We start from the raw sequence: 24,686 nt of genomic DNA on the forward strand, positions 1-24,686 counted from the left end.
AACTGATAGTGACAGTTTTGTACAACGAACCTGAGGTACCCCTGGTGTGAGGGGTAAATTGGAACGTGGAGATACGCATCCTTGATGTCCAAGGATACCATAAAGTCCCCCTCTTCCAGGTTCGCTATCACTGCTCTGAGTGACTCCATCTTGAACTTGAACTTCTTTATGTACAGGTTCAAGGACTTCAGATTTAGAATAGGCCTTACCGAGCCATCCGGCTTCGGTACCACAAAAAGAGTGGAATAATACCCCTTCCCTTGTTGTAGAAGAGGTACCTTGACTATCACCTGCTGAGAGTACAGCTTGTGAATGGCTTCCAAAACCGTCTCCCTTTCGGAGGGGGACGTTGGTAAAGCAGACTTCAGGAAACGGCGAGGTGGATCTGTCTCTAATTCCAACCTGTACCCCTGAGATATTATCTGCAGGATCCAGGGATCTACCTGCGAGTGAGCCCACTGCGCGCTGTAATTTTTTGAGACGACCACCCACCGTCCCCGAGTCCGCTTGAGAAGCCCCAGCGTCATGCTGAGGCTTTTGTAGAAGCCGGGGAAGGCTTCTGTTCCTGGGAAGGAGCTGCCTGTTGCTGTCTCTTCCCTCGACCTCTGCCTCGTGGCAGATATGAATAGCCCTTTGCTCTCTTATTTTTAAAGGAACGAAAGGGCTGCGGTTGAAAAGTCGGTGCCTTTTTCTGTTGGGGAGTGACTTGAGGTAGAAAGGTGGATTTCCCGGCTGTAGCCGTGGCCACCAAATCTGATAGACCGACTCCAAATAACTCCTCCCCTTTATACGGCAAAACTTCCATATGTCGTTTTGAATCCGCATCGCCTGTCCACTGTCGCGTCCATAAAGCTCTTCTGGCCGAAATGGACATAGCACTTACCCGTGATGCCAGTGTGCAGATATCCCTCTGTGCATCACGCATATAAAGAAATGCATCCTTTATTTGTTCTAACGACAGTAAAATATTGTCCCTGTCCAGGGTATCAATATTTTCAATCAGGGATTCTGACCAAACTACCCCAGCACTGCACATCCAGGCAGTCGCTATAGCTGGTCGTAGTATAACACCTGCATGTGTGTATATACTTTTTTGGATATTTTCCATCCTCCTATCTGATGGATCTTTAAGTGCGGCCGTCTCAGGAGAGGGTAACGCCACTTGTTTAGATAAGCGTGTTAGCGCCTTGTCCACCCTAGGAGGTGTTTCCCAGCGCTCCCTAACCTCTGGCGGGAAAAGGTATAATGCCAATAATTTCTTTGAAATTATCAGCTTTTTATCAGGGGCAACCCACGCTTCATTACACACGTCATTTAATTCTTCTGATTCAGGAAAAACTATAGGTAGTTTTTTCACACCCCACATAATACCCTGTTTAGTGGTACCTGTAGTATCAGCTAAATGTAACGCCTCCTTCATTGCCAAAATCATATAACGTGTGGCCCTACTGGAAAATACGGTTGATTCGTCACCGTCACCACTGGAGTCAGTGCCTGTGTCTGGGTCTGTGTCGACCGACTGAGGCAAAGGGCGTTTCACAGCCCCTGACGGTGTTTGAGTCGCCTGGACAGGCACTAATTGATTGTCCGGCCGTCTCATGTCGTCAAACGACTGCTTTAGCGTGTTGACACTATCCCGTAGTTCCATAAATAAAGGCATCCATTCTGGTGTCGACTCCCTAGGGGGTGACATCCTCATATTTGGCAATTGCTCCGCCTCCACACCAATATCGTCCTCATACATGTCGACACACACGTACCGACACACAGCAGACACACAGGGAATGCTCCTAACGAAGACAGGACCCACTAGCCCTTTGGGGAGACAGAGGGAGAGTTTGCCAGCACACACCAAAAGCGCTATATATAACAGGGATAGCCTTATAATAAGTGCTCCCTTATAGCTGCTTTATATATATCAAAATATCGCCATAAATTTGCCCCCCCTCTCTGTTTTACCCTGTTTCTGTAGTGCAGTGCAGGGGAGAGACCTGGGAGCCGTCCTGACCAGCGGAGCTGTGAGAGGAAATGGCGCCGTGTGCTGAGGAGATAGGCTCCGCCCCTTTTCCGGCGGGCTCGTCTCCCGCTATTTAGTGAATCCAGGCAGGGGTTAAATATCTCCATATAGCCTCTGGGGGCTATATGTGAGGTATTTTTAGCCTTTATATAGGTTACATTTGCCTCCCAGGGCGCCCCCCCCCAGCGCCCTGCACCCTCAGTGACTGCGTGTGAAGTGTGCTGAGAGGAAAATGGCGCACAGCTGCAGTGCTGTGCGCTACCTTTAGAAGACTGCAGGAGTCTTCAGCCGCCGATTCTGGACCTCTTCTGACTTCAGCATCTGCAAGGGGGCCGGCGGCGCGGCTCCGGTGACCATCCAGGCTGTACCTGTGATCGTCCCTCTGGAGCTGATGTCCAGTAGCCAAGAAGCCAATCCATCCTGCACGCAGGTGAGTTCACTTCTTCTCCCCTCAGTCCCTCGTTGCAGTGATCCTGTTGCCAGCAGGACTCACTGTAAAATAAAAAACCTAAGCTAAACTTTTTCTAAGCAGCTCTTTAGGAGAGCCACCTAGATTGCACCCTTCTCGGCCGGGCACAAAAATCTAACTGGAGTCTGGAGGAGGGTCATAGGGGGAGGAGCCAGTGCACACCACCTGATCTGGAAAAGCTTTACTTTTTGTGCCCTGTCTCCTGCGGAGCCGCTATTCCCCATGGTCCTTTCAGGAACCCCAGCATCCACTAGGACGATAGAGAAAGTGCTCTACCTGGTGCAATGTGTATAAGTGCTCTACCTGGTGCAATGTGTATAACGTGCTCTACCTGGTGCAATGTGTATAACGTGCTCTACCTGGTGCAATGTGTATAACGTGCTCTACCTGGTGCAATGTGTATAACGTGCTCTACCTGGTGCAATGTGTATAACGTGCTCTACCTGGTGCAATGTGTATAACGTGCTCTACCTGATGCAATGAGTATAGGGGGTACTACCTGGTGCAATGTGTATAACGTGCTCTACCTGGTGCAATGTGTATAAGTGCTCTACCTGGTGCAATGTGTATAACGTGCTCTACCTGGTGCAATGTGTATAACGTGCTCTACCTGGTGCAATATGTATAAGTGCTCTACCTGGTGCAATGTGTATAACGTGCTCTACCTGACGCAATGAGTATAGGGGGTACTACCTGGTGCAATGTGTATAACATGCTCTACCCAGTGCAACGTGTAGAACGTGCTCTACCTGGTGCAATGTGTAGAACGTGCTCTACTTGGCTCAGTGTGTATATGAGGTTTTACCTGGTGCAATGTGTATAAGCGGCACTACTGTGTGGTGTAATGTGAATTGGTACTATTTGGCCATGCCCATTCCCCACGAAGTCACGCCCCTAAATTTTTGCAGATGGCGCGCACTGTCCCTTATTTGGAATATGGGTGGGGGAGCACCAATTCTCTTTCTGTCAAAGGGCACCAAAATGTCGAGTGACCCTAATTTTTAAAAGTGAAGGGTCCCTGGGACCCACTTTTTTTTTTTGTCTCAGCGCGATCACTGGGGTACACATTTCTACTAATTTGGCTTTTAAAATAGTTTAACATACAAAATGACACCCAAAATACATAAAACCCCGTATCTACAATTTTTTTGTGTGTCGACCATTTCCATGTCGACCTTTTCAGGTGTCTACCTTTTACATGTCGACCAATTGACCCTTTCGACCATATGTGTTTGACCTAGTGACTGTTGATCTAATAGGCCGTACACACTTCCCAATGTGTATGAGCAATATGAACGATAAATCGCTCATATCGCTCAGTGGGGGTAATTCTGAGTTGATCGCAGCAGGAATTTTGTTAGCAATTGGGCAAAACCATGTGCACTGCAGGGGAGGCAGATATAACATGTGCAGAGAGAGTTAGATTTAGGTGGGTCATTTTGTTTCTGTGCAGGGTAAATACTGGCTGCTTTATTTTTACACTGCAATTTAGATGCAGATTGAACTCACCACACCCAAATCTACCTCTCTCTGCACATGTTATATCTGCCTCCCCTGCAGTGCACATGGTTTTGCCCAATTGCTAACAAAATTCCTGCTGCGATCAACTCAGAATTACCCCCAGTGTGTATGCACCAACAATGACTGATGCGCATCCCCGCAGGTGCTCATTGTTGGTTTTTCCTCGTTCAGCATAGCAAGCCAATTCGGACGATGGACGTTAATCGTGAAAAACGAACATTGCCCAAATCTGAAACATCGCCTAGTATGTAGGTCCTATAATACTGGCCGACCTAATGACCCACACCCATAATGAGATAATACAGCTGAAGTAAGCAGTCCCAGAATGAGAACACAGGGAAAAATGTACAGTGAGCCTAATTCAAGGTTGATTGCAAAATAAAATTTTCCTCTAATGGGCAAAACCATGTGCACTGCAGCTGGGGCAGATGTAACATGTGCAGAGAGAGTTAGATTTGGGTGGGTTATATTGATTCTGTGCAGGGTAAATACTGGCTGCTTTAGATGTCAGTTTGAACACACCCCACCCGAATCTAACTCTCTCTGCACATGTTACATCTGCCCCCCCCCCTACAGTGCACATGGTTTTGCCCATTAGAGGAAGCTGTTATTTTGCAATCAACCTTGAATTAGGCCCTGTGTCGGTAACGACAGGCTCTTTCCTACTGTGTAGATGAGACATTTTGCATGCATGATACGCAGAGAGCTTTATATGTTGGCATAATCAGTCCAGTTTTGCAGTTTTTAGAAATGTCCCCAAAACAGTCCCTGCTCCATCCTTTGTTTTCCAGGATGGCATATTTATTTATTTTCAAGTTTTAGCCCTGATAATTATAATTTCTTATTGCGGTAATAAGAAATGAAGTATCGTCAGAATGTACCAACACTCACTTCCAGGGACAGGGGTTCCAACAAAAATGTGTTGTTTGTAGTAGTGATCGCTAACAGGGACTATTTTTGCTGTAGGCTTCCCTAGAATATTTCGTAATATTTTCCCAGGACTACCCCTACCCTGAAAATGATTATTTCTGGGGAATACCCCTTAAATATTTTTGATAAATATGCCCCTTAGAGCTGCCCCTCACAGATTCTGTGGATGAGTCACATGCTGTTACAGGAGAGAACCCTATGGTGCAGTGAGGGAGAACGCTCAGCATTGATTACTGCTCTGCAAAAGTGCGAGTGCTGAATACTGCTGAGTGCTTACAGTACTTCTCCTCGTTATGACTTAATCAATTATTAATGTTATTGCTTCGCACAATTAACATTTGCGGACGATCCCTGGAGGATGGTACGTGGGAACAATTATGTAAGGCTATCATTTACAAAGTAACCTTAACAATGTACCAAACAGTTTTACTCATGTTTGCTCAGCAGCACCGAAGGCTCTGTGCAGTCAGGGAAGGGATCCGTGTGTTTTGCTTTTCAGCAGAATATATGAGTGCTCTCCCTCTCTCCATGGTCAAATCCCCAGGGTCAGGACTGCAGCCGTTATTCCAGGGGCTCTGCGGTTTCTGGAATACAGAGCTTTAAAGTGTGAAAATATCATCTTTAAATGGTGAGGTGGGGGTAGACTGGAGGTGGGGTTGGTGTAGGAGAACAAGCCGCAATCTGCTCCATGGCTTCTCTGGCCGGGTGTGGTTCATCAAATCGACAGTGTCTAGGTCGACAATGTTTAGGTCGACCACTATAGGTCGACAGTCACTAGGTCAACATGGATGGAAGGTCGACAGGGTTTCTAGGTCGACATGTGCTAGGTCGACAGGTCTAAAGGTCGACATGAGGATTTTTATTTTTTTTGGTGTCGTCTTCTTCGTAGAGTGACCGGGATCCCAAATGAGTGCACCGCTTCGCTCGCCATGCTTCGGGCATGGTGCCTTCGCTCCGCTACCGCTTGGCACACTTTACCGTTCCAATCGTAGTCCACGTGGATCGTTAAGTATGAAAAAATTCAAAAAAAGAAAAAAAATGTGAAAAACTCATGTCGACCTTTAGACCTGTCGACCTAGAAACCCTGTCGACCTTCCATCCATGTCGACCTAGTGACTGTCGACCTATAGTGGTCGACCTAAACATTGTCGACCTAGACACTGTCGATCTTCAGACCGGATCCCTCTCTGGCCATTACTTCAAAAGGGGTACAGGAAAATCAAATGTTAATTCTACAGCCTGATGGCCAGTTTGGGTAACACGGTGGCAAAGTGGTTGGCACTGCTGCGTCACACTACTGGGGTCTTGGCTGCACCCTTTTATGAGGTGTGTGTGTGTGTGTGGGAGGACATTGTAAGGCAACCCAAAACCCTACCAGCCCCCACCAGCAATAGATCCCCAGTGGCCTCTCTCCACCGACGTGCTTTAACACCTGCTGACTTTATCAAGGGAAACAAAGTGCATATTTATTTTACTGACTGTATAAACCTGCCCATATAACAAAGGGTAGATATACTAAGCCTTAAGGGCCCCATACACTAGAACGATAATGCTCGATTTCAGCCCAATTCGGGCATCCGGGCCGATAAATCGGGTGAAATCGGGCATTTTGGCTGTGTATCTGATCCGATGCGCGTTCCCGTGAGCGTCGGATCGGCTCCACTAGATCGTTATTGCTGCACTCGTGATATATCGGTTCCCGCAGGCTTGGCTGGGATCGCACACGATATATCACATGCAAAATGTACCAAATAGTATGGAATCGTATGGAACCACTCCCGGGAGAGTTCAAGGGAAATCGCCTCCAACTTCAGCCTCAGATATATCATTGTAGTGTATGGGGCCCTTTAGAGAGAAATAAAGTAGAGAGAGGTAAAGTTCCAGCCAATCGGCTTCTAACTGTAATTTTTCAAACACAGCCTGTAACATGACAGTTAGGAGCTGATTGGCTGGTAGTTTATCTCTCACCACTTTATCTCTCGCCAAGGCTTAGTACATCTCCCCCTTAATGTGACTGATCAAGAGGAGTTCCATTAACGGCTAGACCAGACCCCGCACATGACCGTGTGAAAGGCTGAAACGGTGGCGGTGAGAGGTGCTGTGCTGATCTGGAGAGTGTGTAACACGTTGACGGTGGTCTGCATCCCGATGCCAGGATCCCAGCAGGGGTTGGGGGGGGGGCAGTAAGTGCAGCAAGCCCCTTGCGGGCTAGGTGGTGAGCTGTGCTTGCCACAGGTTCTATTCTGACTCTATCCCGTCGGGATAGTGAGGGGGCGGGATGTAATGGGAGGTGTTGTGACCACCGGTCACACTACTGCAACCCGATCTGGATATCACCCAACATTGCGGCTTTTTGTTTACAAGCGCCAAAGACTCGCTATTCCAATACGCACTCACCTGCGCTGGGACACTTTGTGATTGCATTATATTTTTATTAGAGAGGTGCGCTGCCCCCTGTGTTTTGGTGTTGGATCTGGATTCACCTTTGCGTTTTGGATTCGGTTTCGCAAAACCACCCTCAAGTATTTTGGTTCGGAATTCGGATTTAAGATCTGAATCTTGGGTTTTGGATTTCATGAAAACGAATCAAAACAGCTAAAATCACGGAATTTTTGCAATCCAAAAACACAATATTTGGATTTAAAATCGGAATTCCAAACCGTGGGAAGATTCGAACTGGGAGTTCAAGTTTGTAAAGAACCGAACGGCACATCTCTAATTTTTATATGTCGTACATAGGGGGTAATTCCGACCCGTTTGCACGCAGCGGTTCTTCGCTGCGGTGCGAACGGGTCGGAAATGCGCATGCGCGGCGGTCGCATTGAGCACGCGAGTCATTGCCGGGCAACGACGCCGCCAGCGACAAATGTGATCATAGCGGCGATCGCAAGAAGATGGATAAGCGGGAGGCGTTCCGGGGCGGATACTCACCATTTTCCAGACGTGGTGAGTCCAACGCAGGCGTGGCGAGGCGTTTGGAGGGCGGATGTCTGACGTCAGGGCCGGGACCTTCATCGCTGGATCCGTTGCACAGGGTAAGTAACGCTTACCCTGATCTTGTTTTGCAGGAAACTTTTTAGCATAGCAGGGCTGCACAAGCGTTCACACTCCCCCATAGGCGGAGATTAGGTGATCGCACCAGCAGCAAAAAGTTGCTTGGTGCGATCAACTCGGAATAAGGGCCATTGTCAGGTCCCCCGCTTTGTTTGTGGTCCATTGGCACGATTTAGGGCTACTGCCACTGCTTTAGAATCTTTTGCTGTAGTAGTGTGTGTGGCTCTATGCTGATGCTAGTATCAGCCTTCCCCCCGGTGCACCGCCGTGCGTCTACATGTGCAAGGCCTGAGACGCCAACTTCCAGATCCTACAATACCGCTTGGTGCGTCTTTAGCCGCTGCCAACTGATGCACCACTGAACCTTGCAGCAGCCCCGTGCTAGGTGCAGATTCTCCGTCATGGCCTCCAACGTGACCAATTCAGCGTCTGAACCCGCAGCCCTTTCAGTGTCTCACCTGCAGAAGACGGACCGTCTCTATGCGTCTGGTTTGCCACCGCCCAGCACATTTCCAATACCTGCGTCTCAATTGCTACTGCGTCTCCTGTGCACTCACCGTGGGACGCATGCGCTGTGCAACTTTATAGCAACTTAGACATACACGCAGCAGAAAAACATCAGCCATTCGTGCAAATATCGCCATCGTGTCCATCTCAGAATTCGGGCCCTGTGTCTATGATAGCAGCAATCATCTGTGACCCAATGATGGACAGACGTAAACGACTGTGACCTCTGACCTTGGGTATAGCACGGCTCCTGCCCGTCGCTGATGTCTATGGTGCATGCGCAGTTTGCAGGTGTCCAGCAGGGATTATGGGCATGTGTACTAAGCCTTGGAGAGAGATAAAGTACCAGTCAATCAGCTCCTGTCAGTTTACAAACACAGCCTGTAACATGGCAGCTAGGGGCTGATTGGCTGGTACTTTATCTCTCTCCAAGGCTTAGTACATAGGGGGTCATTCCGAGTTGATCGCTAGCTAAAAATGTTCGCTGCGCAGCGATGATGCAAAAAACAGGCACTTCTGCGCATGTGGCGCACGCGCAACGCACTATCACAACGGGCGAAGTATTTTTACACAAGGTCTAGCGAAGCTTTTCAGTCGCACTGCTGGCCGCAGAATGATTGACAGGAAGAGGGTGTTTCTGGGTGTCAACTGACCGTTTTCAGGGAGTGCACGTAAAAACGCAGGCGTGCCAGGAAAAACGCAGGCGTGGCTGGCCGAATGCAGGGCGTGTTTCTGACGTCAAATCCGGAACTGAACAGTCTGAAGTGATCGCAAGCGCTGAGTAGGTCTGAAGCTACTCTGAAACTGCACAATTTTTTTTTGTAGCCGCTCTGCGATCCTTTCGTTCGCACTTCTGCTAAGCTAAAATACACTCCCAGTGGGAGGCGGCATAGCGTTTGCACGACTGATAAAAACTGCTAGCGAGCGATCAACTCGGAATGACCCCCTATGTACTAAGCCTTGGAGAGAGATAAAGTTCCAGTCAATCAGCTCCTGTCAGTTTACAAACACAGCCTGTAACAAGGCAGCTAGGAGATGATTGGCTGGTACTTTATCTCTCTACAAGGCTTAGTACATAGACCCCTATACACCACATAGGTTCCCCTATACATCAGCAGAACAGGAGGCTGCTCTATCTCTGCCTAATGCTGCCTTGTGTGCTGCTGCATCACGTGGTATTACATAACAGTAATACAGCAGCTGCAGCAGGATGTCGCCGGAGGTGACGTCACTGCTGTGACTCGGAACCGGAAGTTTGTCCGGGGTCACGGAGAGTGAAGACAGAAGACCGGAAACGGCCGAAATGGTGAGATAATAACAATACCGGAGTGTCTGTGTGTATGTGAGGGCCCAAGGCCGCCGCTGCCATGTGTGTGCTACATGTATGTCACATGTTCTGCCAGCGCTCGCTGCGGCAGGATGGTCTCAGGGATAAAAGGGACACAGGGCGCCCCCCCCTCCCCTCAGTCACCTGTATGTACACAGCATAGAGCTCCAGTCGACCCATCCTCCACCCTTCAGTCATCCGTATGTACACAGACCCCCCCCCCCCACAGATACCAGTTCCTTCCCAGGTGCTAGTATGTACACAAACCCTTCCCAGTTACCTGTATGTACACAGACCTCTACCCCAGTTACCTGTATGTACACAGCACAGAACCCCAGTCACCTGGATGTACACAGACCCCCTACCCCAGTTACCTGTAAGTACACAGCACAGAGTCCCAGTCACCCATATGTACACAGACCCACCCCCTGCCCCAGTTACCTTATGTACACCCCCCCCTGCCCCAGTTACCTGTATGTACAGTACACAGACCCACCCCCCTGCCCCAGTTACCTGTATGTACATAGACCCCCTATCCCAGTTACCTGTATGTACACACACCCACCCCCCTGCCCCAGTCACCTGTATGTACACCCCCCCCCCTGCCCCAGTTACCTGTATGTACAGTACACAGACCCACCCCCCTGCCCCAGTTACCTGTATGTACATAGACCCCCTATCCCAGTTACCTGTATATACACACACCCACCCCCCTGCCCCAGTCAGCTGTATGTACACACACCCACCCCACCTGCCCCAGTCACCTGTATGTACAGTACACAGACCCACCCCCCTGCCCCAGTTACCTGTATGTACACACACCCACCCCCCTGCCCCAGTTACCTGTATGTACACACACCCACCCCCCTGCCCCAGTTACCTGTATGTACACACCCCCACCCCCCCTGCCCCAGTCACCTGTATGTACAGTACACAGACCCACCCCCCTGCCCCAGTTACCTGTATGTACACAGACCCCCTACCCCAGTTACCTGTATGTACACAGACCCCCTGCCCCAGTTACCTGTATGTACACAGACCCCCTGCCCCAGTTACCTGTATGTACACAGACCCCCTACCCCAGTTACCTGTATGTACACAGACCCCCTACCCCAGTTACCTGTATGTACACAGACCCCCTACCCCAGTTACCTGTATGTACACAGACCCCCTACCCCAGTTACCTGTATGTACACAGACCCCCTACCCCAGTTACCTGTATGTACACAGACCCCCTACCCCAGTTACCTGTATGTACACAGACCCCCTACCCCAGTTACCTGTATGTACACAGACCCCCTACCCCAGTTACCTGTATGTACACAGACCCCCTACCCCAGTTACCTGTATGTACACAGACCCCCTACCCCAGTTACCTGTATGTACACAGACCCCCTACCCCAGTTACCTGTATGTACACAGATCCCCTGCCCCAGTTACCTGTATGTACACAGACCCCCTGCCCCAGTTACCTATATGTACACAGACCCCCTGCCCCAGTTACCTGTATGTACACTGTACAGAACCCCAGTAACCCATATGTACACAGACCCACCCCCCTGCCCCAGTTACCTATATGTACACCCCCCCTGCCCCAGTTACCTGTATGTACACACACCCACCCCCCTGCCCCAGTCAGCTGTATGTACAGTACACAGACCCACCCCCCTGCCCCAGTTACCTGTATGTACACACACCCACCCCCTGCCCCAGTTACCTGTATGTACACACACCCACCCCCCCTGCCCCAGTCACCTGTATGTACAGTACACAGACCCACCCCCCTGCCCCAGTTACCTGTATGTACACAGACCCCCTACCCCAGTTACCTGTATGTACACAGACCCCCTGCCCCAGTTACCTGTATGTACACAGACCCCCTACCCCAGTTACCTGTATGTACACAGACCCCCTACCCCAGTTACCTGTATGTACACAGACCCCCTGCCCCAGTTACCTGTATGTACACAGACCCCCTACCCCAGTTACCTGTATGTACACAGACCCCCTACCCCAGTTACCTGTATGTACACAGACCCCCTACCCCAGTTACCTGTATGTACACAGACCCCCTACCCCAGTTACCTGTATGTACACAGACCCCCTACCCCAGTTACCTGTATGTACACAGACCCCCTACCCCAGTTACCTGTATGTACACAGACCCCCTACCCCAGTTACCTGTATGTACACAGACCACCTACCCCAGTTACCTGTATGTACACAGACCCCCTACCCCAGTTACCTGTATGTACACAGACCCCCTGCCCCAGTTACCTGTATGTACACAGCACAGAACCCCAGTCACCCATATGTACACAGACCCCCCGCCCCCCATCCCCAGTTACATGTATGTACACAGCACAGAACCTCAGTCGATCCATCCTCCACCCTTCAGTCACCCGTATGTACACAGACCCGCCCCCCACCAGTTACCATTTCCCCCCACCCAGGTACCAGAATGTACACAAACTCTTCCCAGTCACCCATATGTACACAGACCCCCCTAAACCATGTTACCTGTATGTACACAGACCCCAATACCCCAGTTACCTGTATGTACACAGCACAGAGACCCAGTCACCCATATGTACACAGACCCTCCCCAGTTACCTGTATGTACACTGTACACAGACCTTCCCCAGTTACCCGTAGGTACAAAGACCCCCCACACCCTCCGTCATCCGTATGCTCTCAGCACAGAGATCCAGTCCACTTATTCTCCTTTGTGTAGATTGCAGAAGAACCGTCTAGATAAGACAGGACTTCACGATTTAATGAGGGGAGAGTCCAGTTTATTAATGCTTTGTGCTGATCCCATACTTGTCTGATAACATGCTCTCTGCCATGCCCGTTACTATCCCCATTAGCCTGCCACATTGTAATTAGTGTTCTGGAGATCGGTACTCAGCATCGGGTCCCCTCCTGTGCACTATGTAGCATGAAGTGTCATAATAATTACCGGGACGCAGTGCCTCTGTGATATTAATGTGATAACTTGAGACTGACCGTATCTGTGCTGGTCCACAGGAGAGTGAGTTTTCTGACCCAGATTTGGTCGGTTTGGGCGAGACAGAGAATGGAGAGAACGCCCCTGTGTACTGCGTGTGCCGCAAGCCGGACATCAACTGTTTCATGATGTGAGTCGAGTATATTATGCTTAACCAGTGAGATTGTACATTATCGGTTCATTCTATATTGATGAGGCATGCTTTTCTTCTCAGTCAGGTGGTTTATAAGGGATGGCAGATGATTTGGGTTTGTGTAGGATCTGTGTGGTGCAGCTGATGCCTAACGAACCATTTTGTTGTGCTCATATATTTTGCAGAGTGCAGTGCCTTATACCAAGAACATGATCTAAACTATTAATATCTTACAAGCAAAAAACCCCATTAATCTTAATAAACCAGTTATATAACCTAAGTACTATTATTGGGCAAGGAGAGGATTTATTATAATAAAATATATCTAAAAAAAAAAAAAAATTGCAAAAGATATAGAGGATGATTTACGTAGGTGTAACTGTCGTATTCGTCAAAGATACTGGAAGAACCATATAGATTGACGCTTGTAGAAAGAAAATGTGATGCCAGCGATATATGTTTTGCAAATGTGTAGCCGTGACCCTACATCATACATATTAGTGTTCATTCTAGCACCCTACCTTCACCTGTCACAATCCATGCAGTTCCTCTTTCATGCCTGGGGTGTCATTCTCTGCTCTGATGCTTCTAGCACAGTCTAATCTGTATCTCAGCGCTGATATACAGATCAGCACTGAGATACAGACCAGAGTGAGCTAGAAGCACCAGAGGAGAGCGCGACACCCCAGGCTGGAAAGAAGAACTGCATGGGTTGTGACAGGTGGAGGGTGCTAGAATGAACGCTATATATTATATATGTAATGGATCACACAACGGCCGTTTATGTTTTATGTCTGCACAGAGGATGCGATCACTGCAACGAATGGTTCCATGGCGACTGTATCAACATCACCGAGAAAATGGCGAAGGCTATCCGGGAGTGGTACTGCATGCAGTGCCGAGGTAATGACCGGAAGCGGCTAGGTGTATGGAACATTGTTGGCGCAGAGGAAATGAGTTGATGCTGATGTGTGGGGAAAACAGGATCCGGTCTCTAGGTCGACAGTAAGTAGGTCGACAATGTTTAGGTCGTCCACTATTGGTCGACAGGGTCTTTAGGTCAACAGGTCAAAAGGTCGACATGAGTTTTTCACATTTTTTATTTTTTTCATACGATCCACGTGGACTACGATTGGGAATAGTAACCTGCTGAGCGCAGCGAGGCACCTTGTCCGATGCACGGCGTACTAATTGGGTTCCCGGTCACTATACGGAGAAAGCGACACCAAAAAAACGTTAAAAACTCATGTCGACCTTTTGACCTGTTGACCTAGACCAGGCATGTCCAAACTGCGGCCCTCCAGCTGTTGAGAAACTACACATCCCAGCATGCCCTGTCACAGCTTTAGCATTCTCTGACAGCAAAACTGTGTCAGGGCATGCTGGGATATGTAGTTTCACAACAGCTGGAGTGCCGCAGTTTGGACATGCCTGACCTAGACCATTTCGACCTAAAGACCCTTTTGACCTAGCATCCCTGTCGACCTACTTACCGTCGACCTAAACATTGTCGACCTACTTACCATCAACCTTACATACCACACCCGGGGAGAACATACAATGTTATGTACAATGGAAGTGTATTGAGTACATGCTGCGTAGTGTAATGTGTGGGCAATGTGACATTATGTCTTGTTTATATGGCGCCACCCAGTGGCCATAGTGCCCTATGATATAAACACACAGTATAATATAAAACGGTTCCAGCTGACAGTACAAGGGGAAAATCAAACAGTAAGAAAATTCTGCACTAAGGAGGAGCTGTGTCAATTTTTGGAAAGATAAAGTGGAGAAGTTTCCTGTGTTTCTAGCGATCATTTATTTATATGGCGTAGTCTAAAATGACAGAATGTGGTTGTTATGGACCAACTCTGCCACTTCTGATACAGCTCCCCCCTGTGGGAGTGACCATTAATACCAGTAGCAGGCAAATGGCCCAGTGCCCGGGGACAGCCTGCAGAATGGGTCAAAGCCAATGACCGTGAGGTGGAGTGTGCTGGAGACAAGGATAGGGCATGGTGAGAACCGAGGTTGGCTGTAATAAAGATCCTCGGATTAAACCACCAGTGGGTTTTTAAAATAAATAAATAGATAAATTCTCTAATGGTGTGTACACACGGTGAGATATTTTCTTAAGATTTTGACTATATAGTCAAAATCGTAAGAAAAGTAAGTGCAGGTCGCAAGGTGAAAGTCACCTTGCGATCCCGATGCGCAGTCCCGCGCGGTCGGCATCGCAGGCCTAGATAGACTGTGCAGGCAAGTCAACTTTGACTATCTCGTAGAAAAGATAGTCAAAATTGACACTTAGCCAAAATCGCACATAGGGGGTAATTCTGAGTTGATCGCAGCAGGAATTTTTTTAGCAGTTGGGCAAAACCATGTGCACTGCAGGGGAGGCAGATATAACATGTGCAGAGAGAGTTAGATTTGGGTGTGGTGTGTTCAATCTGAAATCTAAATTGCAGTGTAAAAGTAAAGCAACCAGTATTTACCCTGCACAGAAACAAAATAACCCACCCAAATCTAACTCTCTCTGCACATGTTATATCTGCCCCCCCTGCAGTGCACATGGTTTTGCCCAACTGCTAAAAAAATTCCTGCTGCGATCAACTTGGAATTACCCCCATAGTCAGTATCACAAGCACAGTCATTAGTTGCTTGCGATGCCGACCTAGCCCCTGTCGGTTAGCCCGAATCTCACCGTGTGTATGCACCTTAACATCCATAAGGGATACTGGGGTTCACTTAATACGATGAGGTATAGATGGGTCCAAAGGAGCCGGTGCACTTTAAATTTCTTCAGCTGGGTGTGCTGGCTCCTCCCCTCTATGCCCCCTCCTACAGCCAGCTTAGAAAAATATTCCCTCAGGAGAGGAAGCTCCAGGGTTTTTCTTCAGTTTATTTTAAACGTTATTTTCGGAATGCTGTTTGGGCAACCGTATACCTGCACCATGGGAGTTAAGGGGGGGGGGGAGGGGGATTACCGGTCTCTTCAGGCATCAGAGCCGCTTCCCCGCTGCAGGACCATCGTCCTGAGAGGTTGTTGGTAACGCAATCGCAGACCGCCACACATCCCTAACAAAGCCTGAAGGTGAGAAGAGTGGTGAGTACAAACCGGGGGCTGGTGCGGCGCTATCGCAGGGGTGGCATACGCCCCCCTGGCAGCGGTGGTGAAAACAGGCATTTATGTGTTGTTTTACACTTGTTGGGAGACTTTGCCAGTATAAATAACTATATAGCTCCGGCGCCATTGCAGGGGGCGGAGCTTCCTCAGAACGGGCCCAGCGGCGTTTTTGGCGCCTTCCTCTGCTTACAGCTGCAGCAGCAAGGACACACAGCTCCTCCAGACACTCAAGAATACTCAGAAAACTGGTGCGGGGGTGTAAATAAGGGGGAGAGCCGCTATTGTACTTTCTGTTTTTTTTCCCCTGTTTTTTTATTATTATTATTATGCTGTGACTACAGGCCCGGCGCCATGACTTAAAAAAAAAACTATTAAAATGAATCCCCCTTGCAATTCCACATTCTTGTTGTTGTGATCTTAATTTGAGTAAGCTGAACCAATGCAGTGAATTCACACACACAACAGAGAAATAGTGAGCGTGAACCAGATCAGAGAGGTATAACATCTGCCTAGCATCAGCTAAAGGGCCCTACAGACATGCTGATCCGCCGCCGAGCTGCCCGACGGCGGATACGTCCAACGGGCGACTCGGCGGCGGGGGGGCAGTGACGGGGGGAGTGAAGTTTCTTCACTCCCCCCGTCACGCGGCTCCATTGAAGTGCAGGCAAATATGGACGAGATCGTCCATATTGGCCTGCATGCACAGCCGACGGGGGACCAGCGATGAACGAGCGCGGGGCCGTGCATCGTTCATCGCTGGAGCCTCCACACTGAAAGATATGAACGAGTTCTCGTTCATTTATGAACGAGATCGTTCATATCTTTCAAACAAATCGGCATGTGTGAAGGGCCTATTAGACTTCACAAACACCTCCCCTAACAGTCCTACAGGACAGGAGAAAAGCACAACTAACATTCTTATTTAAATTTCATCTATCTCTGAGTGTTCTTTATGTTTAGTCTATCTACATATATTCAGATGTAATAGGAATAAGCAGTAAAAAATTGGTTATGTAAAATAAATCGTATTAAAGCCTAATAACTTTGGATTGCTAAGGTTAGAACGCATTAAAATATGGTTGAAAAAGGTTTCTAATGCATAGCAATGTTTCACAGTATTAATATAATAAGAAGGATTCAGGTTTTTTTTCCATTAAAACATTAATGCAAAAAAACCCAAAACTGGTTTAAGACAAAAAAAACCCCCCAGCTTGAACCAAAAAAAAAAAAAGATTTTTTTTCCCCCAACCCTGGTGAGAACTTAGAGGGTAGAGGGAACTGCTCCTGAGAGGTTACACTCTAGCGGAATGCAGTTGGAAAGAGCATATTAAAGGGAAGCTGGAGCCTGTATAACAGTCTATGAAACCGTATATACCATTGTGGAACAACTTGAAACGTGGGAGGGTTTTATAGATGACAAAAGGCAACTCCGTCCACGGGAGCAATGTCTAGCCCATTTAAAGGTTTGAAATGCAAATTTCCGCTTCATTTCCTCATTTAGAGAAACACCCCCATCTGGAGATCAAATACCGGCACAAGAAATCCAAGGACAGGGAGAGAGACCCGGAGAGAGATGAGAACGATGACAGTATGAGGAGCGACCGGAGGAGGAACAGTACCAGCAGTGGCAGCAAAGTAAGAGGCCGGGAAACATAGGGCTCCACGTAGGACAGAGCACGGCCCCGCCATCTAATGTGATGTGTTTCATTCCAGGTGTCTCTCTGTTGTTGTAGTGGCATGCTGTACATGCATGTTATGAATGGTGTTCTGCGGCGGGATGTGGGAATTTACTAACGCCTATGGATGCGTGATGTACACCTGTCGCCTTTACACAGCGGAGGCAGCTGCATTGTGGTCCGGAGCCAGTAGTCTTAAGAATGCGGCGGTGTCCCTCGGTGACGTCACTCGTTCAGAGGGTATTGATTTGTTACGCCGGCGTGAAAATTGGTTCGTCCCACAAAATAACTGCCCCTCCCTTCCCTGTGGGCTGGCGACAGGTGCACGATAATGCTACTGGGCAGTTTGGAGAGTAGAAGATATTAGTGTGCGTTGATGCAGGGAAATTGGGAACGATCTGTGACTGTTGTTTCAACAGCAGATTAAAAGGTCTGCCCGCATGTGTGGGGAGTGCGAATCATGCAGCCGTACCGAGGACTGCGGCCAGTGTGATTTTTGCAGAGACATGAAGAAGTTTGGGGGTCCCAACAAGATTCGTCAAAAGTGTCGCTTACGTCAATGTCAAGTGAGAGCAAGAGTAAGAGATTTATTTTCTGAGCTTTATTTTCTGTGCTGCTGTAGCCATTTCTTTTCTCCAATTACCTTCGTCTTTTGGTCATCAACCTTTTCTGCTCTTTGGGTGGCGGTGCACTGCTATAAAAGTAACTTTCCCCCGTCATGACTGTTCCTTCCTTGGAACAGTCAGTGGTGTTTACTAACATTGCTCAAAGGTGCAGTAAGCCTGGAATTCGAAGGAGTTTTGGCGCCTTTGAGGAATGTCAGCTAAGCGTATTACCCCCAATTTTATGTAGTATAAGAACCGATCTGACATTAGAGCTTCTCACAGCTTCGGATGCTTTTGTTCCTCAGAAAATGCTCCGCGTGAAAGACGACGAACTCTCCATGTTTAGAGACACGCCGGAACCACCCAGCCTGACCGGGTCTCTGTCTGATGATGATCTTCCTCTGGATCCAGAACTGTATCAAGCGCTTTGCGCTGGAGGAGCCTTTGATGATCACAACCTGGTAAATGAGCTTTGCCTGAAGCACAGGGAAGTTCTTGTTGGTCCATCACCGTGGTAATTAGAGGGAGGTTCTTGTATGTATAGCATTCTGGTAACCAGTGGGACTTCTTGTAGGTCCGGAAATGTGATAACCAGAGGGAGGTCTACAATTATGGTAAACAGAGTGAAGTTCTTGTAGGTCCAGCAGTATGGTATCCAGTGGGAGTTTCTTGTAGGTCCATCATTGTTGTGACCAGTGGGAGGTTCTTGTAGGCCTAGCATTGTGGTACCCAAAGGGAGGTTCTTGTAGGTCCAGCATTGTGGAGACCAGAGGGAGGTTCTTGTCGGTCTAGCATTGTGGTGACCAGAGGGAGGTTCTTGTAGGTCCAGCATTGTGGTGACCAGAGGGAGGTTCTTGTAGGTCCAGCATTGTGGTGACCAGAGGGGGGTTCTTGTAGGTCCAGCATTGTGGTGACCAGAGGGAGGTTCCTGTAGGTCCAACATTGTGGAGGTTTTTGTAGGCCCAGCATTGTGGACGTTCTTGTAGGCCCAACATTGTGGTGACCAGATGTAGGTTCTTGTAGGCCCAGTATTATGGTGACCAGAGGGAGGTTTTAGTAGGTCCAGCATTGTGGTGACCAGAGGGAAGTTCTTGTAGGTCCAGCATCAGTATTGTGTTGACCTTACTTGTGTTTCTGTAGCCCTGGCTCAGTGACACAGATGACACTCCATTTCTCGACTCTGTCCTGAGGAAAAGAGCCGTCAAAGTCAAGCATGTCAAGAGGCGTGAGAAGAAGTCGGACAAAAAGGTAGTTTAACATTTCTGCCCATTAATTTGAGATATTGTGTTGGCGCATGGTATCCCACCATAATGCTTTCACGCTCTCTATCCCAGCAGCGCGCTGATCGCTTTTTCATTGTGCTTTTCATTATTATTTTTATCATTCAGAAGGACGATAAGTACAAGAGACACAAACAGAAGCAGAGACACAAGGACAAAGCCAAGCACTCCGAACGCTTTGAAAGCAGAGATTTCTCCTCTTTGCGCCAGTGTCTAGGGCCCAACTGTGTCCAGCCCGCCAGGGCTAACTCGAAGTACTGCTCGGATGACTGCGGCATGAAACTGGCCGCTAAGTAAGTCCAGTAGAACTGAGCCATTCTCTTCGTAGGTGTACTGGATACATTATCTGACTGTTGACTTTGCAAATCGATATGATATCAATGACTAACTTGCAGTGTTCTCCATCAGATGTTTTCCTGTATATTTCCTGTGTCCTTTAGGGTGTACTTGTAGCCTATGCATGCTGGAGGCAGCCATTTTGTCGGCTATCAGTTCACTAGGAGTTCATGCCATCACTGTGGTGAAAGCGTTATCCTAAATGATAAGTGAATTGAAATGAAATGATAGTGATTGAACATTAGTACGGCCCTCTATAGATTTCTTTTATAATTAGATGTTTGTTACTAGTAGTTTGTTCATTTGGGAACAGTTTTTATGTAGACAATTTTTTATCTCTGAAGATGTTATCAATATTTTATTAACTTTAATATATTGGCTTGTTTGTGCCCTCCTCATCCCGACACCTGCCCCTAATTCCCACTTGGTTGGTGGCTCCATGCCACCAACCAAGTGGGAAGAGAACCTGTTGCGGGCGCACGGGGCCTGCAGCGAGCTCGCAAGGGGACTCGCTGCCGGTATTCCGGCAGACGTGATGCCATTGTCTGTATACTGACAGTCGTCATCCTGTATGCCGGGATATCATACCGGACCCGTAAAAAGGTCGACACATTCAAAAGGCCGGCATGGAAATGGTCGCTATAAAAAAATGTTTGTCTCAATTTTTATTTATTTTTTTGTTTTGTGTCAGGTTTATTGTTTAACGACATGTCACCTCAATTACAGTATCGCTTTGCTCGCCACCCCATCGGGCAAGGTGCCTCGCTGTGCTTGGCACAGGTTACTTTTCCCATTCGTAGTCCACGTGGATGGTAAAGGATGAAAAAGTTTTTGTTTTTTTTTTAGAAAAAACTTGTCGACTATTTGTACCGGTCGACCTAAAGCACTGTCGACCTTTTCGCCATGTCGCCCATATGGGGTTGACCTATGATCTGGAATTCCTTTCTTCCATTCAGTGCTTTTAAAGTACGAGTCTATATAATCATGTCGAGATGTTTATTTCCGTTGCCATGGGTTACAACACAAAGCTGCTCATTGCAGCTAATGCCAAGCACTCGGCAGATTATGTAAGTACATGGCTGTAAGGCAGAGAGCTAGAAAGATAAAGCAATGCATTTACAAAGGTTGTAAGAGGGCAACCCCACTAAAGATATATACAAAGGTAAAAAAAACAACACTTTAAATATCTAATTAGCTGGTTTTGTCATTAAGGGCTCTGTGGTCTGTTATTCTGGTTCATCATTTCCTTTAAATTGCTCTTCTGCGTCTATGTTTTTGCCTCTTGATTGTGTTGTTATCTCACTGTCCGTCTCTTTATTTGCTGCAGCCGGATCTATGAGATCCTCCCCCAGCGGATCCAGCAGTGGCAGCAGAGTCCGTGCGTGGCTGAGGAACAAGGAAAGAAGTTACTGGAGCGGATCCGTCGAGAGCAGCAGCAGGCCCGCACCAAACTGCAGGAAATGGAGCGTCGCTTCCACGAGTTGGAGGCCTTGATCGGCAAAGCCAAACAGCAGCATATCAGAGAGGATGAAGAGGTAGGGGCGGTTCTCGTCGTTGGTGGGTTATGTGGGGGGGGCGTTTGGACAAGACAGTGCTCAAACTTATTCATATTTGTTCTAGACCAACGACGGGGACAGCGATGACACCGACCTTCAGATTTTCTGTGTGTCTTGTGGCCACCCAGTCAACCCCAAAGTAGCTCTGAGACACATGGAGCGCTGCTACGCAAAGGTCAGTAGTTCTGTACTAGACTGGGGCTGTCCTCCGGGGATCATTCTGCTCCCAGTGATGTAATATTGGGGATGTGTTGAAGAGAAAATGTGCAGCTGTTGCACTAGATGAAACCAGATTAGTTGTCTACCTCTAGCTATATAGTTACATATGTGTTTTCTCCTTTATCCACGAGGGGACACTGGAGGCTTAAGACAGTGGGGTATAGATGTAGTTACATATCTGTTTTTTGTTTTGTGGTTTTAACCACATTTTGTATTAGGACAGTTCGTACTATAGAAAGGGAAACACACAAAGTGCCTACAGTACAGAGATATGATTAACATTGCACACATTGTAATAATACTAACAATAACATTTCTAATGAGTGTCCTATATAATAAAAGGCTAACGCAGATCCACACCTCTATGGGGGAATTTAATTGTTTTGCACGCTGACGAAAACTAGATAGCGTCTGACGGAGCAAGTCAATTGTTGCTCAGTTCGGGCGCGCACGCCATACATAACGTAAGGAAGGTGCCCGCCAGCTGCAGCACGTGTATGCTCGCACCCACGATCCAATAGAATCTCATGGTGCGAGCGGTGTGGCAGACTGAGTTGCCTGCGCGCATGGCAATTCGCCAGAACGGGCACGTACATCACGCTATCGGCCAAGATGCAGGAGGACACATCTGTATGGGGTTATATCTGTATTAGGATACATTGGGTCTTGTTCCTTTTTCTTTTCCCCCAAGTAGCTGATTCACTTCATCGTTGCTTCTTTTCTTGCTCCTCAGTATGAAAGTCAGACATCCTTTGGCTCCATGTACCCAACCAGAATCGAGGGGTAGGTGTTTTGTTCTCTTCCACATTGTGTCTACCTCTTTATCCCACGTTTCCACCCTGCCGCCATACTGCATTCCTGTTTTGTGATACACGGTACTATTAAAGAACTTTCGACTCTTTCCAGTGCCACGCGTCTCTTCTGCGATGTCTACAACCCTCACAGTAAAACTTACTGCAAGCGACTTCAGGTTCTATGCCCCGAGCATTCCCGAGACCCCAAGGTGAGGTTCCCGTTCTTCCTTCATGGATCTTGTTTACCGAATTGGTCACACAGAGGAACCTGGTTCGGGTTGTTGACCTTAAGTGTTTTTCGGACACCAGGTGCCAGCAGACGAAGTGTGCGGGTGCCCTATAGTGAAGGACGTCTTTGACGCGACAGGGGAATTCTGCCGGGTACCAAAGAGAAAGTGTAACCGTCACTACTGTTGGGAAAAGCTGCGCCGCGCCGAGGTTGACCTGGAGCGTGTTCGCGTGGTATGTTCCATGTTCCTCACATTGTATGTTCGCCAGTGACTTCTCAGATACCTATCCTGTGTTCACTGGATCATTGTTTAGTCCACTACGTGCACAGATTTATTTATTATTTGTATAGCGCACTATGTAGAGAAAAGTGATTGGACACCCGCACAATCGTGATGGTGTGCTCCTGCAGCAGACACGTGTTTATCAATGTATAAAACAGGTAGAGGGTCACTACTTAGATCATTTGCTAAATGACTTGCCGGAAGGAGCTATCCGAGTTTGATCAAGGGATCATCGTAGGCTGCGCGATGTCATGTTTCCAGGGCGACGTTGGACTGGTATACAGAGCATTTGGTAACCGGATGGACTGGCCAGCTCAGAGTCCAGATCCTAACCCGACTTTGGGATGAATTGGAGCGATGGAGCGTTGTAGACCAACTCAACCTTTTTCAGTGTCGCAGTTGGTCACTGTACTTAAGGCGGAATGGTAAAACATATACCACATGCTGTTGTCCAGGAACTTGTAGAGTTTGCCAAGAAGGGTGTCTGTAGTCATCACTGCACATGGTGGATCTACAAAGTACTGACGTCAATAACATCTCGTTGATCTATTTGCTGTCAGGGTCCAATCACTTTTGTCTACATAGTGTATAACCTTTCTTGCTCCTGGGTTTATACTTTGTTCCTTTCTTGACATTCGTCCTCTCTTTTCCCGATTTCTTTATTCTCGTAGATTTCTCTCCTGTGCCCTTGAGCCAAACCACCTCTCACTTAGACTTTTCTTGTGTTCTGTCCTTGCAGTGGTACAAACTCGATGAACTGTTTGAACAGGAGCGTAATGTCCGCATGGCCATGACCAACAGAGCGGGGCTCCTGGCTCTCATGTTACACCAAACCATCCAGCACGACCCAGTCACCACGGACCTGCGCACGCATACAGAACGCTGACCCCCGGGGGGAGGCCCCCTCCGTTTTGTATCGTCTACACGGGGAAAAGGCTTTATATTAAACCAATGTTTGTTCAGATTTTTTTACATAGTTTGTGCCGATCTCATGTTTGAAAAGACTGTAAATATAATTCAGATTTTTTTTTTTCCTATATTTTAATCCTTCCAGAGAAATAGGTATGTGAACGTCCCGTAACTTAAATCATCATCAGTTTTGTTACTGGCCGCGTTTAAAAAAAGGCAGTGTTATAGTGTTCATTCTAGCACCCTGCACCTTTCAAAACATGTGCAGTTCCTCTTTCCTGCCTGGGGTGTCGCTCTCTGCTCTGGTGCTTCTCAGAACACTCTGGTCTGTATCTCAGCACTGAAATACAGAGCAGAGTGTGCTGAGAAGCACCAGAGCAGAGAGCGACACCTCAGGCAGGAAAGAGGAACTGCACATGTTTTGAAAGGTGCAGGGTGCTAGAATGAACACTAGTGTTAATCGGGAGCGTACAGTATTTGGACTTTTTTTCCCAGCTGGCAGAAAACATTTTGTTGTAGGGGAAATTTCTGCGAGACTTTCCATAAGAAGGAAACTAGCCGAAACAGTCCCTTGTGGAACCACAACTCCCAGCGGTTACAGCCTCTGCAGTTCCACATGACTCTTGGTTGCTCGGACCTACATCACACGCTAAAAGAGAACCTTACCTTCACATGACCTTCATTTATTATATTGCCCCCATGCA

At 48.0% G+C, this 24,686-nt stretch overlaps 1 protein-coding gene across 5 annotated transcripts; it reads left to right on the forward strand.

The window, feature by feature from the left end:
* The first annotated feature begins 9,698 nt into the window (after positions 1 to 9,698).
* CXXC1 (CXXC finger protein 1) lies at positions 9,699 to 24,045 on the forward strand. 5 transcript variants are annotated; one of them, XM_063936103.1, is made up of 14 exons: positions 9,699 to 9,804; positions 12,856 to 12,965; positions 13,771 to 13,871; positions 17,597 to 17,730; positions 18,191 to 18,349; positions 18,682 to 18,837; positions 19,517 to 19,624; positions 19,765 to 19,949; positions 21,320 to 21,527; positions 21,613 to 21,723; positions 22,501 to 22,550; positions 22,674 to 22,770; positions 22,871 to 23,023; positions 23,813 to 24,045. In XM_063936103.1, the coding sequence occupies exons 1-14, from the start codon at positions 9,802 to 9,804 to the stop codon at positions 23,957 to 23,959; spliced, it is 1,722 nt and encodes a 573-aa protein (XP_063792173.1). In that variant the 5' UTR covers positions 9,699 to 9,801; the 3' UTR covers positions 23,960 to 24,045. The 5 variants fall into 5 exon arrangements, with proteins under 5 accessions (XP_063792173.1, XP_063792171.1, XP_063792174.1 ...); XM_063936101.1 differs by lacking the exon at positions 9,699 to 9,804 and adding an exon at positions 9,851 to 9,880; XM_063936104.1 differs by lacking the exon at positions 9,699 to 9,804 and adding an exon at positions 9,851 to 9,880 and having other exon boundaries at positions 18,191 to 18,337.
* Positions 24,046 to 24,686: the final 641 nt, after the last annotated feature.

This window comes from Pseudophryne corroboree, chromosome 8 (assembly GCF_028390025.1).
Source record: "Pseudophryne corroboree isolate aPseCor3 chromosome 8, aPseCor3.hap2, whole genome shotgun sequence".
Lineage (NCBI taxonomy): Eukaryota > Metazoa > Chordata > Amphibia > Anura > Myobatrachidae > Pseudophryne > Pseudophryne corroboree.